This window comes from Leucoraja erinacea, chromosome 10, assembly GCF_028641065.1.
Source record: "Leucoraja erinacea ecotype New England chromosome 10, Leri_hhj_1, whole genome shotgun sequence".
NCBI lineage: Eukaryota > Metazoa > Chordata > Chondrichthyes > Rajiformes > Rajidae > Leucoraja > Leucoraja erinaceus.
Window position 1 is genome coordinate 16,889,304 of NC_073386.1, and position 18,154 is coordinate 16,907,457.

General features: G+C 40.4%; 1 protein-coding gene across 3 annotated transcripts; it reads right to left on the minus strand.

Annotated features, from left to right (window-relative positions):
- Positions 1 to 659: 659 nt before the first annotated feature.
- Positions 660 to 17,273, minus strand: pigb (phosphatidylinositol glycan anchor biosynthesis, class B). Of its 3 annotated transcripts, XR_008724109.1 has the most exons (13): positions 16,664 to 17,273; positions 15,130 to 15,265; positions 14,441 to 14,558; positions 9,537 to 9,641; positions 7,704 to 7,834; positions 7,223 to 7,363; positions 4,861 to 4,912; positions 3,989 to 4,200; positions 3,292 to 3,356; positions 2,701 to 2,917; positions 1,760 to 1,940; positions 1,263 to 1,359; positions 660 to 864 (listed from the first exon to the last, which is right to left on the minus strand). XR_008724109.1 is itself a non-coding variant. In XM_055641566.1 (12 exons), the coding sequence occupies exons 1-12, from the start codon at positions 16,890 to 16,892 to the stop codon at positions 742 to 744; spliced, it is 1,710 nt and encodes a 569-aa protein (XP_055497541.1). In that variant the 5' UTR covers positions 16,893 to 16,996; the 3' UTR covers positions 660 to 741. The 3 variants fall into 3 exon arrangements, 2 of the variants coding, with proteins under 2 accessions (XP_055497541.1, XP_055497542.1); XM_055641566.1 differs by lacking the exon at positions 1,263 to 1,359 and having other exon boundaries at positions 16,664 to 16,996; XM_055641567.1 differs by lacking the exon at positions 1,263 to 1,359 and having other exon boundaries at positions 16,670 to 16,915.
- Between the last annotated feature and the right edge of the window lie 881 nt (positions 17,274 to 18,154).

The following is an 18,154-nucleotide window of genomic DNA, read 5'->3' on the forward strand; positions in this document are numbered from 1 at the left end:
CACATCATCCATTCTGATTAAAGCACATTAAACTAAAGAAGGGTTTGGGCCTGAAACATTGCCTATTTCCTTCGCTTCATAGATGCTGCCTCACCCGCTGAGTTTCTCCAGCACTTTTGTCTACCTTGCACATTAAACACTTTAGCTGAGTGAGCTGTCTTCATACTCATATTCCTCGACATTATATAACCAGTCCAATCACTAATAGACTACTCCATGCATGTAAATTTACTATTTTGACATCTTAGTTTGACATGCTCTGAATGCAACTTGCATATAAAAGGTACAATAAAAATCATTCGCTAAAGATTATCACTTTACAATGTCAAAAGGATCTCTAAGATTGTCTTCACACATCCTAAATGTGCCGCTGCTGCTGCAAGCAACATTTTCATTGTACCTGCACCTCACTACCTGTGTATACATCTCAATAAACTGATCTGCCATACCGATGAAAGGAATGTTCTATTCTAATAAATATTATTGTGAGCTTAGCAAGTTAAAATTCACAATATTCATATTAACCAGTTTTGATAACACACTTTACGCAATTTGGACTTACTGGTCTTTCTCTCTCCCACCTCAGTACTATCTGTCATTGAATAGTTAAAGATACCTTTAAGCCTCAACTTGGAATGTTCAGAAATAAAGACAATAGATTTGAAGAGGAAACAGATTTATAAAAAACAATTACAACAGTAGATACATCTATGTACACATTTAAATGTTTTGAATCACCTATTATCCATTCATTTTTCTTTCAAATACATGAATATGGCTTCCTGTTCGGCCCTCTGGCACATGAGTGTGAAAAAATGTTGCTACTTTTATGTAGCTTTTGGTCCTTAGGAATGGTTCAATGTTCTTTGAAGACAAAGAAGCAAATAATGAGGTTAGATGATGCAAAAAACACAATAGACTCAACACTTTTTTAATCAACTTTACAATGATGTTAACAGGAATGTGTTCATAAATAAAAAGAAGCTACTCAATGCTTTGGTGGTCGTAAAGGTGGATTACTCCATAGAACTGGATGGGATTTATCCTAGACTGCTACAGGAGGCAAAATAAAGAGATTGCTGGGACGTTGTCTGTGATTTTTAAATTTAGTCACAAGTCAGATACCATAAGACCATTAACACATAGGAGCATAGTTTAGCCATTCAACGTCATATCTGTTCTGCCATTCAAACATGGCTGTTCTATTACTCGCTCTCAACCCCATTTTCCTGCCTTCTCTCCATAACTTTTGTTGCCCTTACCGATCAAGATGACAACCAGATGGCTGGAGGACAGCAAAGGTGGTCCCCATTTTCAAGAAAGTCAGCAGAAAAGCCTGGCAACGAGAGACCTGCAAGTCTAACATCAGTGGTAGGGAAGGTATGGGAAATATTTTGACGGAGAGCATTAGTGATCACTTGAAAAGACTGACTAATCAAAGACATTTTACATGGTTATATCATGGGCATATCCTGCATGACAAATTTGATTGAATTCCAACCGTTGAGTTCTAACCATTAATCTTTGGTTTCCCATTCCCCTACTACTATACTCTAATAGAAACACCAAACCAAATATTTTTCTAAATTTGAATAATCTGGCAGGATTCTACAATGTCAATTTAGAATATTATAGTACTTCATCTTTATTATTGGGAAATACTGCTCATTGGCAAGACATGTAATGATAAACTGGGCAACCCACATCCTCTATAACACTGGCCAATTCAAGACAGGGACAAAAACAAGTGTGTGCATACCTGTTCCAAGACATTGAAAATTACGAGATGAGTGGGAAGGGAGGCCTGAGCAGAAAATCTTATGTTCAGCCACGTAAGGGGCTCCTTGAAAAATAAGTCAGCTTCATCAATGTAGGTATTGTTTCCACTCAGGTCCGGAGGGCATTCCAGAAAGTGCATTTTTATTGGGCAATGAACGTAACTGGCGAAGCAAGAAAGAACAAATATTTAAACATCTAATCATGCACAAATTGGAAGGAGTATTACTTCTTTATCTGATTAGTGATGTAATGACTTTTCCCAGTTGTGAAAAATACTTAAAGACCCATTCCCACCCACACTCTATTCTTGCTGCTACCATTGGGAAGAAGGTACAGAAGCCTGAGAAAGGTTCAAGAACAGCTTCTTTAATCAACCATCAGGCTCTTGCACCACCTTGCATAACCCTTACCATGATAGTAAACCGAATAAGGGGTTGGCTATTTAGAACGAAAATGAGGGAAAACTTTTTCACCCAGAGTTGTGAATCTGTGGAATTATCTGCCTCAGAAGGCAGTGGAGGCCAATTCTCTGGATGCTTTCAAGAGAGAGTTAGATAGAGCTCTTAAAGATAGCAGAGTCAGGGGATATGGGGAGAAGGCAGGAACAGGGTACTGATTGTGGATGATCAGCCATGATCACAGTGAATGGCGGTGCTGGCTCGAAGGGCCGAACAGCCTACTCCTGCACCTATTGTCTATTTTTTTATTGACAATGGACTTTGTGTAAGGTTGCACCAGTTACTTCAACTCGCATTGTTCTGGTTTGGTTAACTTGTACAACCGGTAATTTATTGTATATTTATTTGTTGTGTTGTTGCATTCATGTGCCTGTAAAGCTGCAGCAAGTAAGAATTTCATTGTTCCAGTACCTGTACTAAAAACGCTCACCATTCTTAACTTGAATTTACATACTTAGCATACCTGTAGAATGGTGTTGAATGGCAAGGCATCAGAAAGAACAAAGATGGCTCTTCTTTCTCCAGCAGGTTGTCCGTGCAGAGTTTCTGAGCATATTGCATTACATCTAGTGTCCCACGCTGATGAATTAATCCAGTATATAGAACTAGGCACACGTTGGATAGAAACAGAAAACTGACTGCTCGTTTCTTCCAAATTTTTAAATTAGCGAGTGAATAGCCTGACACAAATTGGTGGGTTGGGTGTGGGGAGAAAAGGGAAAAGTAAACATTTAATACGTGTTAATGATTGTTTAAAAAATAAATAAATAAATCACATTTTCTTATAGAAAGAGGAGTAGAAAATATAAAGGCCCACCAAACATCCACACAGAGATCTTTATGGACAGCTTTTTGAAGTCAGCTATCAAGGCCAAGCATGCGGAATTGATCACATTATCAGGGCCATTATTTATTTAAATTGTTCATCCAATCTATACTTTTCAAAACCACATTCTATTTGTGGAAAACTTTTAAAGTTAATTGTTTTTATAAATGAACAGAAGTTACACAAGTGGTTATTTTCTCAAGGTAAAATTATCAACAGAATACATACCACAAAATACCATGCAGATGGGCATTGCCGGATAAATAAATCTGAATTCTTTATGGCTTATGAAGCTGTAATAAAGGACAGTTTTGTAACTGATAGGCATTCTGAATGGCAGGAAATAAAATAGCATGTGGATGAACTTAATAAGGCTGTATAACAGTGCATCAACAGTACATCTCCTGGTATATCATCTCCTATTAATCCCTCAAAAAATATCCTAGATATATTTGGGTTATTAACTACAGTTGGTGGCATTTTATGACCATATTTTCTATATTAAAACAGTGACTATATTCACAACCTGCATTTTTGGTACCAAACCTTTTTTTTAAATTTTTGTTGGTATCAAATCCTGTTTGGGATTCCCAAGGTCATGCAAGGCTTCTTAGTGGTGGATTACTCCAGTAAAAATCTGAAGTGGATGGTGAGAGATAAATGGTTTGTATAACTATGTTTAGGAACTATGTGGAATTCTCTGCCACAGAAGGAAGTGGAGGCCAATTCACTGGATATTTCAAGAGATTGTTATATTTTGCTCTTAGGGCTAACGGAATCAAGGGATTTGGAAGAAAGAAGGAACAGGGTACTGATTTTCGATGATCAGCCATGGCCTACTCCTGCACCTATTTTCTATGTTTCTTTAATGGTTCTGGTTTTAGTTGTCACTTAGTCACTTTTCTTTACACGTGGAGGTACGCACCTATATACAATAATTGTCCAAAGAACTGCAATTAATAAAATTCTGTTCTTCTTGGGCACCAAAAGACATCCATGAATGAAGAATGGCAGATGTGTTCCCATGATGACAGGAAATCCTTGAGTGAAGTACCAGTGCCAAGAATGAGAGCCATAGAATGATCCCAAGTTCTGAATTACATTGAACCTGAGGAAATTCCACTGAACGACAACCCACTGAAATGTGTGAGGGAATGAGACAGGGGGAGGGAGAAGAGGGGAAAATCAAAGATTTACAGGAATTAATTGTTAGTATTAGCATATTACATATAATGCTTACAGAATAATACAAGATATATACTAACAAGGAGGAATGAACTCAAATATCCAAGGTCACCCCACCCCAGTATATTTTCTACTCAAAATTGGTTAAATTAACATCTCAGTTTATATTTCTTGTCCTTTTTATTTCCGAATACAAGTTCATTCATCCCTTTAAGGCAAATCTAAGCAGGGGTGCATAGTTTTATTTTCACAGATGCAAATTAATATAGTTAGGATAAATAAATTAATGAGACAATGTACTATAATCCTCTCTCTATTTACCCAGTTTACTCACAGCCAGATTAAAGGCAGGAGTAAAGGAACCTATTTCTATAGCCTCGTTAAATCGTACCATTTCACCAAAAGACATTTCGCTTAAAAAAAACCAAGAATAATTTATTTAGCTGGAAATTAAAAAAAATATACAAGTTTATTAAAACAATACATTGCAGTGCATTAATTTTTTTCCAAAGGAGGTGCAGGTCATTAAAATTAAGAGACTGATTAGCTACTCAGGAACACCTCAAATTCCAACACAAATCTATTTTTTTCAAAAGCATGAAAAATGCCCACCTCACCATAAAATATTCGGTCAACGATCAGTGAAAACCCCAGTGACAAGCATCTGCAAAATGAACATAGTAACAATGGGAAAAAAAACATTTTGGGGGAAAATACATTTATTAGGCCAATCTTAAAACCAATGGCCACATTGGCCTGAAGTCCTCGACAGGCAGTGCATACTGTTTTTGTACATCACCGTACAAAATCATAACATGGGGTGCAACAGCAGAATTATATATGTCCTATAAACCATGGTAACCAGCTGCTGAGCGTTTCTGCAAAGTAATAGTATTTCTGGAAGATTGGTGACAGGGACCCGCCAACAAAACGTACACAATGTGCAATGGGAATAGTTCCCTTCACAAGATGTTTAACATTGTAAATATTCCACAGGGGAATCAGAAGTACTCTTCTATTTCTTAGGATTTCTGCTACCAGCAATGAGAAATAATTACATGTCCTAGGTAACCATCCTTCTGGACATTTGCAAGAGGATAAAAGACTTGGACCTGCATTGAGGAATTTGATTTTGTGTGTAAAAATCCAGACTTGTTTAGCTCTGTAACTAATGATTTCAGAGGTCACCTCTTAGGATAAGTCTAATTCAAAGCTGGGTAAGATTCCCGCAAAGAGTAGGCCATATAAGTGTGGGAGGCGGAATCCTAAGTACAACTGCAGAGTGAATAATTTCCATCAAATCAAAAATCTATATGTAGTAAGGAACTGCAGATGCTGGTTTATTCCGAAGATAGACACAAAATGCTGGAGTAATTCAGCGGGTCTGCACCCCCCACTCCACCCCCGTTGTCCAACGAGTTCTACTGTTCGCATCCTTATATCTCTCCCGGTAGCACATCTTCCCCAGCCAACAATAGGCGATTATGAACTCCACCGTTCCTGAGGTAATTGGTTACCAGCCCCAATTTGTTGTCCTTTTCTCACCTCCAGTTTCCCACACCACCCCTCAACCCCCACCTCTATCTTTCGTTCTGAAGAAGGGTTCTGACCCAAAACGTCACCTATTCCTTTTCTCCAGAGATGCTGCCTGACCCGCTGCATTACTCCAGCAATATGTTTCTGTCTTAAGTCAAAAATCAAATTTAGTTTGGAGATACAGCACGGAAACAAGTCCTTCGGACCACCAAGTCCACACTGACCATCGATCACCGGTTCACAGTAGTTCTTTGTTATCTCACTTTCTCATCCACTCCCTACACTGAAATAGTAAAGTGTTTCTTGTGCTGCTATTTAGAGACCAATTAACCAACAAACAAGCACATCTTTGCGGTGTGGGAGGAAACCCACACAGTCACAGGGAGAACATGCAAACTCCACATAGATAGCACCAAGGTCAGGATTGAACTCAGGTCTCAGGCAATGTGAGGCACCCGGCGCTACCTGTTGAGCCACTATGCAGCTGGTGGAACTTAATAGGTCAAGTTCCTGGACATTCCAGCAGAGGGTACAGTTCCTACATAGGAGTGACCCAAAGACAGGATTTGAAATAGTAAAGAGTTGCCTGGGCTGCTATTGTTACAGATCGTTCCTTGCTCCTCCATTGTCACTGGTACTTCTATCCAACAGCACAGGGTACCACCTTCTCCAGGATATTTAGGATGAGGCAATAAATGTATAACCATATCAGTGACACCTACATAAATAGATTAGAAAAAATATCTTCACTGAAGTATCACTTTGCATATCTGGGCTACACTCAATTAATTTCAGCTATACCAGAAATAATTCAGAGCCATGAACATTGGATAGTGAGGAAATTAAGTAGGGAAACAATTAGTGTGTCTCAAGTACACTGGAAATCAGTGAGACCATGTCAACTTTTCAACTCCCTTTACCTACATTAAAAAGAGACTGAAGAAGGGTTCTGACCTGAAACACACATATTCTTTTTTCCAGAGATGCTATCTGACTTGCTGAATTACTCCAACATTTTGTATCTATCTTATAACTCCCGTGACTTGTCCTTACAGGCTTTTTTAAATAATGGCATAACATTATTCCAGTCTACCAATACCTCATGCGTGACTAACAATTAGTTAATAACAATTTTATAAATATCTCTACCAAAAGTTAATCCTTCCATTCGAATCAAGCTTCTCCCATCATGAGATTTTACCATTGATCATTTCGTCAACAACTCTTGTAATGTTTATCCTTTTCATTTCCAGAATAAGCACTGATCTTATCACGAATGCACTTTTAATGTCTTAGCAGTGAAATCATTTTGTTTTGTTACAGTATTCAACAGCAAAAAAGACAGAATGGGCTCTTGTGTATAATGTGCCTCATAATGTGTCTCAAATCGTAGGTGTCCGAACGATATGAAGGGAACTCCTCCCTTCTCTTTACATACCCAGCTGGTAGACATTTGTACAAGAGCAGATCCAGTTTCTTCGCTTCTTGCCAGAAATGAGAAAACAACAGTGGCAGCCAAAGAATGACTGCAGTGGGACGCACAACAAATGCAAACGCAGTCAAAGCGAGATATTTCGAACTGTGAATAGAAAAATACAAAATCAGATGCAGGAGACTTACCCAAAGCAGCCTCAAAATTCTTTCACAAATATAAAAAGCATTACTTTAGCCTTATCCCATCTATCAGCATTCGATATTGCTTCCCTATTCAAATTTATTAAGGTCCCATCTTGCTAGATGAACTCCACTGTTCAATCATAATTTACAGATGGGGTAGCACAACGATTAAGCTGTGTAGAAAGGAACTGCAGATGCTGGTCTATACCGACGATGGACACAATGTGCTGGAGTAACTCAGTGTGTCAGGCAGCACCTCTGGCATTTAAACCAAAATTAGAATAATCGAACATTTTCCTGACCTGCTTCCAGTCTTTGTACCCTGAAGAGGGTAGTAATAAAATATAAAACTAGTTAGAACAGCTTCCATGCTATTTGTAATAGTTCGCGTACTGCAATACCATGTGAACCAGGAACACAGTTGAGAGAAGTACTAGAAGAAATAAACAAAACAAAAAATTAATATTCATCAAATTCACAGTCACTTTCTACACACCCAAATATTTTGTTTTTTCTTAAAATTGGCAAGACACCTATGGCAAGCTTTAAACATAATCTGCAAATATTACGAGTTGCCATCCATTCATCTGGTACATAAAAGTAACTTAAATCTGCAATGTTGTTAAATAGAATAAATTATTCAATGAAATCTGAAACCAGAAATGTTAATACCATAGTCATCTACCCCCTTTGATTTGATAGTGCATTGCAAAAATGTTGACGTATTCGTAATAATCCTGTTAAAGAAAGGGGTAAATGAAACAGCACTAGTGAATGCTCCTAAACAGTATGTCCCTCTTGAATAATTCATTGAAATGGCAATGAATTACAAATTCATACCCATTTCTATCTCACTTTTGGTTTGGTAATAGTTTTATTAGCGTTCATAGCACACAATCAGTTAGAATTTGCTTTAATTTTTCTAATACATGGTTCCAAAAGTTTGTCAGTTTGTCCAAAGAATAAGTGCCCTCACATTATAATTTGGTTGTTATGCCAAGAACCATAGATACAATCTACATCAGGGTAGCGGAGCAAGTAGTGGTTGTATATCATAGCTTCAGTCATTTTGGTTGCATCCTGACCTCCATTGTAGAAACAAGGAACTGCAGATGCTGGCTTATTTTAAAAAAGGCACAAAGGAGTAACTCAGCGGGTCAGGCAGTATCTCTGGAGAACACAGAGAGGTGACGTTTCGGGTCAGGATTCTTCTTCAGGCTTATTCTGGGGGCGAGCGGAGGGGAGTGGCAAAACAAAGTGTGGCAGGTAATAGATGAACAAAAGCAAGGTGAGGTTTTGATAGACAGATGGTTGGACAAAGGCCAGAGATGAAAAAAGGTGCAAGACAAAAGGATTGAAGAGATGTGAATTGTTATGTTGGAGAATACATTGTGTTGAAAAGGGAGGGAAGAAATAGGCTGTGAGCCCAGGTGGGGCAAAGGGGAGGGGTGAGGGAGGAAAAGGGGGGAGCATATTGTTAGATAATTCAATGTTCGTCGGGCTGCGAGACAGGATGATCGTCAGGCTGTGGCTATCCCCCAGCTGCCGGCTTGGCTCACCCGCCACAGAACCTGAAAACCAATCCTGGCCCCTGCTCGTCAACCAGAGAGTGCAGGGAGTGGCCATGGCGGAGATAACAAAGGGCCAGTAAGTGGGTCTTTGTGCGCCCTCAAGGTCAACTGCAGGAGGCGCCCCTGGGGCACAAAAGCTGAGGGTGGCTGGGCGAGGAGAGGGACAACAGTTCGCTGGACGATCAATATTGAGCCAACAGCTGGAGCCCCTGCTGCCAGGACAACAGGCCTTTATGGCTATCTGTAGCATGGACTTTGAAAATGGTGCAAAATCCTGCTGTCTCTTGCACACGGTCTCAATGGGCTATTTCTATCCACTTTGCATTTGATCTAGGATTGTGCTTCAGTAATAATTTACTGAAATTATTATTATTTACAGAGCCAGCATGGACCCGATGGGCCAAATGTCACTTTCTATGTCAGAAGGAAATACTGAGTCATCAAGTACTTTTTCCATAGAAATTCCTCTACGTTCAGCATTTTTGATTCTCACACACAAGCTGGATTCATCAGGATTTTTTTCTACATCAATAATAAGAAAATAAAAATATGCAAACAGCTTACCACCCACTTTGCAACCTCTTCATTTGCCTGTTTTTTTACTACGCAGTATAATGTTACATCTGCCAGTGCTGCCAGAAAAGACTGGGCCAGTCGAGGAACCCAGATCTGCAAAACACAATCCATGTTTACTGACAGTTTATACCAGAGGGCACATTTCTGATGCAAATTGTAATTTGTTTATTGTCGTGTGCACCGAGGTACAGTGAAAAGCTTTTGTTGCATGCTAACCAGTCAGCGGAAAGTCAATACATGATTACAAATGAGCCATCCACAGTGTGCAGATATATGAATCTTAATGAGTAGGAAGGAACTGCAGATGGTGGTTTACGCCAAAGATAGACACAAAATGATGTAGTAACTCAACTAGGCAGGCAGCATCTCAGGAAAGAAGGAATGAGTGACAATTCTGTTTTCTGTTCGACACCCTTCTTCAGACTGAGAGTCAGGGACTAGAGATATGGAATAGTAAGATGTGAAAACGCGAGATCAAAGGGGACGAAGCTCAAGGAAAATGAAAAATGGATCAAAGTCAGCTGATGGGGAAGGGGATACTTAATGAGGGTCACCCTACCCTGGTCTTATTTCTGCTCTCTCACACCATTCGTGCAAATAACTACATAGAAAGATGTGAAAACTGCACTGCTAGAAAATTGATACCAGGTACAAATGGGACCTTCTGCATATAGTTTGAATTATTTCAATCCTCGGTATCTTGCAGAGCATGGTCCAATTTAACCATATATAATAACCATATAACAATTACAGCACGGAAACAGGCCATCTCGACCCTTCTAGTCCGTGCCGAACACATAATCTCCCCTAGTCCCATATACCTGCGCTGAGACCATAACCCTCCATTCCCTTCCCATCCATATAACTATCCAATTTATTTTTAAATGATAAAAACGAACCTGCCTCCACCACCTTCACTGGAAACTCATTCCACACAGCTACCACTCTCTGAGTAAAGAAGTTCCCCCTCATGTTACCCCTAAACTTCAGTCCCTTAATTCTCATGTCATGTCCCCTTGTTTGAATCTTCCCTACTCTCAGTGGGAAAAGCTTTTCCACGTCAACTCTGTCTATCCCTCTCATCATTTTAAAAACCTCTATCAAGTCCCCCCTTAACCTTCTGCGCTCCAAAGAATAAAGCCCTAACTTGTTCAACCTTTCTCTGTACCTTAGTTGCTGAAACCCAGGCAACATTCTATTTTGTTGACATCCTTCCTATAATTAGGCGACCAATTTGTGCTTTAAAGATTTCAGTTAGATACATAGAAAATAGGTGCAGGAGTAGGCCATTCGGCACTTTGAGCCGGCACCGCCATTCATTGTGATCATGGCTAATCATCCACAATCAGTACCCCGTTTCTGCCTACTCCCCATATCCCTTGATTCCACTAGCCCTAAGAGCTCTATCTAACTCTCTTTTGAATGCATCCAGTGAATTGGCCTCCACTGCCTTCTGTGACAGAGAAATTCCACAAATTCACAACTCTCTAGGTGAAAAAGTTTTTCCTCATATCAGTTCTAAATGGTCTACCACTTATTCTTAAACTGTGGTCCCTGGTTCTGGGCTCCCCCAACCACGGGAACATTTTTCCTGCATCTACCCTGTCCAATCCCTTAATAATTTTATATGTTTCTATAAGATCCCCTCTCATCCTCCTAAATTCCAGTGAATACAAGCCCAGTCGTTCCATTCGTTCATCATATGACAGTCCCGCCATCCCGGGAATTCACCTTGTGAACTTATGCTGCGCAATACTCCAGGTGTGGTCTCACCAGGGCCCTGTACAACTGCAGAAGGATCTCTTTGCTTCTATACTCAAATCCTCTTGTTATGAAGGCCAACATACCTTATGTTAGCTTTCTTCACTGCCTACTATACCTGCATGCTTACTTTCCATGACTGATGTACAAGGACACACAGGTCTTGTTGCACTTCCCCTTTTCTTAATCTGACCCATTCAGATAATAATCTGCCTTCTTGTTCTTGCCACCAAATATTCATATTATACTACATCTACCATGCATTGCCCACTCACCCAACCTATCCAAGTCACCCTGCATCCTCTTCATAGCTTACACTGTCACCCAGCTTTGTGTCATCTGCAAATTTGCTAATGTTACTTTTAACTCCTTCATCTAAATCATTAATAAATATTGTAAATAGCTGCGGTCCCAGTACTGAGCCTTGCGGCACCCTACTAGTCACTACCTGCCATTCTGAAACGGACCCGTTAATTCCTACTCTTTGTTTCCTGTCTGCCAACCAATTTTTTATCCATGTCAATGCCCTACCACCAATACCATGTGCTCTAATTTTGCCCACTAATCTGCCGTGTGGGACCTTATCAAATGTTTTCTGAATGTCCAGATACACTACATCCACTGGCTCTCCCTTATTCATTTTACATTACATCCTCAAAAAATTCTAGAAGATTAGTCAAGCAAGATTTTCCCTTCGTAAATCCATGCTGACTTGTACCGATCCTGTTACCGCTATCCAAATACGCCACTATTACATCTTTATTAATTGACTCCAGCATCTTCTCCAGATGTCAGGCTAACTGGTCCATAATTCCCTGCTTTTTTCCACCTTCCTTTCTTAAAAAGTGGGATAACATTAGCTCCCCTCCAATTCTCAGGAACTGATCCAGTATCTATAGAACATTGGAAAATGATCACCAATGCATCCTCAATTTCTAGAGCCACCTCCTTGAGTACACCAGGATGTAGACCACCAGGCCCGAGAGATTTATCAGCCTTCAGTCTCTTCAGTCTACCTAACACCATTTCCTGACTAATGTGAATTTCCTTCAGTTCCTCCGTCACACTAGAACCCCTGTCCCCCAGTACATCTGGGAGATTGGTTCTGTCTTACTTAGTGAAGACAGAACCAAAGTATCTGTTCAACTCGTCTGCCATTTCCTTGTTCCCCATTATAAATTCACCTGTTTCTGTCTTCAAGGGAACCACATTTGTCTTAACTAATCTTTTCCTTCTCACATACCTAAAGAAGCTTTTACTATCCTCCTTTATATTCTTCGCTACCTTACCTTTGTACTCCTTCCTTGCTCCCCATATTGCCTTTTTAGTTACCCTCTGTTGTTCTTTAAAAGTGTCCCAATCCTCTGGCTGCCCGCTCATCTTTTCTGTTATACATCTTCTCTTTTAGTTTTATACTGTCCTTGACTTCCCTTATCACCCAAGATTGCCTCTTACTTCCCTTAGAATATTTCCTCCTCTTTGGAGTGAAATGATCTTGCAACTTCTGGATAATTCCCAGAAGTTCCTGCCATTGCTGTTCCACCATCATCCCTGCTAGGGTGCCTTTCCAGTCAACTTTGGCCAGCTCCTCCCTCATGCCTCCATAGTCCCCTTTGATCGACTGTAATACTGACACTTCTGATTTTACCTTCTCCCTCTCAAATTACAGATTAAAACTTATCATATTATGGTCACTACCTCCTAATGGTTCCTTTACCTTGAGTTCGCTTATCAAATCCGGTTCATTACACAACACCAAATCCAGAATTGCCTTCTCCCTGGTCAGCTCCAGTACAAACTGCTCTAAGGATCCATCTCGGAGCTCTCTGCAAACTCCCTTTCTTGGGGTCCAGTACATAACTAATTTTCCCGTCTACCGGCATATTGAAATCTCCCATAACCACCGTAGCATTACCTTTGCTACATGCCAATTTTAACTCCTGATGCAACTTGCATCCTCTATCCAGGCTATTGTTTGGGGGCTGTAGATAACTCCTATTGGAGTCTTTTTGCCCTTACAATTTCTCAGTTCTATCCACATTGACTACATCTTCTGATTCTATGTCACCCCTCGCAAAGGACTGAATTTCATTCCTTACCAACAGAGCTACCCCACCCCCTCTGCCCACCCGTCAGTCTTTTAGATAGGACCTATAACCCTGAATATTCAGTTCCCAGCTCCGATCCTCTTGCCGTCATGTCTCTGTAATTCCCGCAACATCAAAACTACCAATCTCTGAGCCCCAACCCTATCCACTTCATTTCTTATACTTCGCGCATTCATATCTAACACTTTTAATTTGGTATTCATCTCCCCTCTCACACCGGTTCCTATTTCACCTGACCTTACTCTCTTAACCCTTCTTGAACTTTCCATCCCATTAATTGGAGTGTCTTTCGTAGCTTTTACTGTACTCTCTTTCCCTTTAACTCCATCCTTATACTTCCCCTTTGACGCTCGGCCCCTCCCCCCACCGCTATTTAGTTTAAAATGTTCTAAATCTTAATGTCTCAAGCATGGCGGCAGACAGAAAAAAAAAATCAAACAATACCCTGACCACTGCACTTGTCTAAGCTTTGAAGCACAGTGTAAAGAGGAAAGTGGAAGGTGAAACAGAATGTTCAGGTTAAATGTCTTGCAATGGTGATGCTTTTAAATTAATGTTCAACTTATATCCATCCTTGATTTGTTTTAATGAGAATAATTAAGTGACAACTGGCAAAATAATGCAACTGGCAAAAGAACTAGAAGCAAAACAAAGGAACTGTATTTTCAAACTAAACCAATAATTTGTTGCGATCTGGAATGTGTTGCCTGACAGGGAGTGGAGAATGAATCAATGTCAATATTCAATGTGGATTTAATAATTTTCTGGAGAAAATAAATATTAATATAAGCAATGAACAAGAATAGGACTAATTGCATAATTTGGCAAAAGTACTGGGGCAGGCGGAATGGGCCCAATGGCTCCTCCGACACTGTGTCATTCACTACATTGATCCAATCAGGAGAAATACAGATAGGTCTCCAAATTGAATGATAGTTTTGCCAATAGGTTTCCCTGTATTCAATAATATAAATCTCATTTGAGATGTGTCTGATTAGTCAAAAGCAACTGTTTTATTCTTACCAGCAGTTGTACTGTATCCTTCTTGAATATTTGCAACAATTTATAGAAGCTTGCAAAAATCAATGGGTAGGTGTAGCCTCGGAGCTTTTCTTTCCATTCCCAGGTTAAATAACCATACTTGAGAAAGTTAAGAATATTATAAAAATAATGATATTGATCATCAAAACATGAGCACGACAAACATGAATTAAGAGCAGGAAAATTAGGGCACTCGACCCTTTAGGTTTTAAGGCAGCAGTAGATTGATATTTTTTTAAGCAAGGTGAAAGATTATCATAGTTCGATGGAAACGTGGAGCAAGGTTACTTTCATATCAGCCTTCATCTTTTTAAATGACCAAGCATGCATGAGGGGCCCTGCTCCTGATTTGTATGTTCCAATCTACAGAAAAATTGCTTTCACCAAAGAACTGAGGAATTTGGTGTACGTTTAAGAAGGAACTGCAGATGCTGGAAAATCTAAGGTAGACAAAAATGCTGGAGAAACTCAGCGGCTGAGGCAGCATCTATGGAGCGAAGGAAATATGGTTCAGTTTTTAATCTCACGTGATGATCATATAAGTAATGCACCTCGACAAGATGCAAAATATGTGCAAAATCCCTCGCGTTCAAACAATTGGCATATTTGTGATGAAGAACCAAAACTTTTTGTTTTCCATTATGCATTTAGTTAGTAAACCCAAAGGATATTTGAAGACCATGTTGTGAGCAACTTCGAGCGTCTGCCAGTACTCATCTGGAACAAAGCTAGTCTGGACCAAAAGGCAGTTCACAGACCTTAAAGCTACTGAGAATATAATTAAATAGGTGTTTGGACCAAATAATCCTGTTGTTAAAAAAAAGACAGAAAAAAGACAATTACAAAATATATAAAGCAGCAAAATAAATAAATCAATCCGTCCAGATGTGTTTATCCAATGGAAACAGATCTACTCCAGTCATTCCAGAGCTTGAATTATTTAAAGAGTGAATATCCCATTACAAGTATTCATTTAGGATACTGCTCATAACCCCACACTCCACGTGTAAATTACCCTTTTGGTTTGGGAGGGAACCTACTCTTTCCTCAGCTACTTTCTGGCAATGTTACTATTAACTGGAAAAACATCATTGTGACTAATTGGCTGACATTGAGCACACATGATGTAGGGGGTATAATCAGTATGTTCAAGGATGATAAAAATTGGCGGAGCTGTCAATAGTATTGAAGATTACAGGATGGTGACAATAAGTCAGTGAAATGGGCTGAAAAATGGCAGACAGAAGTTTAATCTGAATAAACACAACATTTTAGCACTAATGAGATTAGGACATACATCACGAATTGCAGGGCCCTCGGGAGTACTGAGGAACAGAGACCTTAGTGTGCATGTACAACAACTCTTGAAGTTGGATGTACATGTAGATAATGTGATTAAGGCATAAGGGTTAGTGGCTTTCATTAATCAGGGTACTTAATGCATAAACAGGTTTTGCTCCAACTCTATAAAATACTAGTCAGATCTCAGCTGGAGTACTACCTACTATCTGTAAAATGCCATAGTGCTGGAGAGAGCACCAGAGGAAATTCCACATGATTCTGCCTGAATGCATCATTTCAATTGCAAGGACATTCAAGACAGAATAATTTTGTTTTTTGGGCAGCGGACCACCTTAAGAAGAGAAGACATGAATGAGATATATACAATTATAAGGAGTATAGCTAGGGTAAACTGCAGAAACTCAGATCCATATCTGAGGCAGGCAAAACTAAAGTCTGTGTTAGGGTATGGGGATTGGGGTAAGAGATTTAGGGGGGATCTGAATGCTACTTTTTTTTTTAAACCTAGAGAGTGGCAAATACCTTGAATGCACTACCCTACAGTTGTGATGATAGCAGGGTCGCGACTGCATTTTAGAAGTGCTTAGGTAAGCACTTACATCGCCTAGGTTCAGTCGGCTCGCAGCCAAGTGCTAAAGGGATGCGATTAACACTGCAAGATGCCCAGTGGTCAGCCTGGAAGTGGTGGTCTATTTCAATGGTGTATCAGTAAGAACATCAGTAAGAACATTCCCCTTTTGGTTGTGAACAAAAAAACGAATAGAAATAAAATACATAAATAAAAACAGAAAACGTTGGAAGTGCACCACACGTCAGGTGCAATGTGGGAACAGAAGTAGTTATAATTTGCAGAGAGCTGCAGTGAAGTGAACACAGGATAATACACCGAACTATCTGCACAACCTGTACCTCGTCCCTGCTCAGAGTTGGAGCATTCTGCAGCATACAGCGTCGATTTTCTTTTTCTCAGTCTGACGGGCTCTGAAGCAGCGGACCGCCGGGCCCGAAAGAAACTGTTCCTGAGCTTCTCCATGCTGACTCCTGCTCTCCATTCAGCGCCTCTTCCCTCGGCTTCCGGACCCCGCCGCCGTCCTCTCCAGCGCGCAGGTGCTGGGCCCGGGGGAGGCGCCATCTCCGCTGTCGGCCGGGCGGCTCCTCCTGCTGGGCCGGGTAGGCGGCGCCCTCGGTCAGGGCCATGCAGCCCAAAGATCCTAAAGCAGAGCTCCGCTATAGGATCGTTGATGCAGGCCGCTCCTGAGCACGACAGTTCTCTCTCATCTGCTCTCTCGTCCCACTATAACCATTTCGAGCTGAATGAATTAAAACACATTTAAACGATTACAATCCCAAATAGGTTTGAGCTCCCTAGTCTTTACTCTAAAACAGAGGCTTCATAGGCAATGGACAGAACGCATTTGGTGTTTTGTGGATACTGGAGCGTTTATAAAGCTGTAAGCTCAGTCGACTCAGTCGAAATCGTCACCCATTCCTTCTCACTAGAGATGCTGCCTGGCCCACTGAGTTACTACAGCATGTTGTGTATCTTCGGTTTAAACCAGCATCTGCAGTTCCTCCCTGCACCAATATCTGAGGAAGGATGCGCTGGCGCTGGCGCTGGAGAGGGTCCAGAGACGGTTTACGAGAACGATGCAGAAATGACTGGGTCAACATGTAACATATGGTCTGTACTCGTTGGAGTTTAGATGAATGGGGGCGGGCGGGAGGGAAGTCATTGAAATGTACAGAATAGTGAAAGGCTTGGATAGAGTGGATGTAGATAGGATGTTTTCACTAGTTGGAGAGTCTAGGTCAAAACCTCACCATCAAATGATGTTGTTTTAGGAAGTACATGAGGAGGGATTTCTTTAGGCAGAGGTTGGTGAATTTGTGGAATTCTTTGCCACAAAAGTCTGTGGAGGCCAAGTCTGGATACTTTTAATAATAATAATAATAATAATCTTTATTTATATAGCACTTTTCAACAAAACCAGTATTTGAACCAAAGTGCTTTACAGAGATTGATTAAATTAATTGAACAGATCAAATGCCAATATATCCATACAAAACAAAAAAGAGAAAAAAGGCAGAAATAGATAAATTCTTGATTAGTACAGGCGTCAGAGGTTATGGGGAGAAGGCAGGAGAATGGGATTGAGAGGGAGAGATAGATCAGCCATGATTGGATGGGGGAATAGACTCGATGGGCCGAATGGCCTAATTCAGCTCCTATCACTCATGACCTTGTGAAAGACTACAAATCCCATGATGCTGCTTCTCGCCGCGCATGCGTAGATTCCTAATAGAGCGTAACTGGCCTGAACTGATTGGCTCCGCCTTGAGAAACGTCATTGAGCCCCTGAACCAATCAGAGTGGCGTTGGGCTGGGATGAGAGT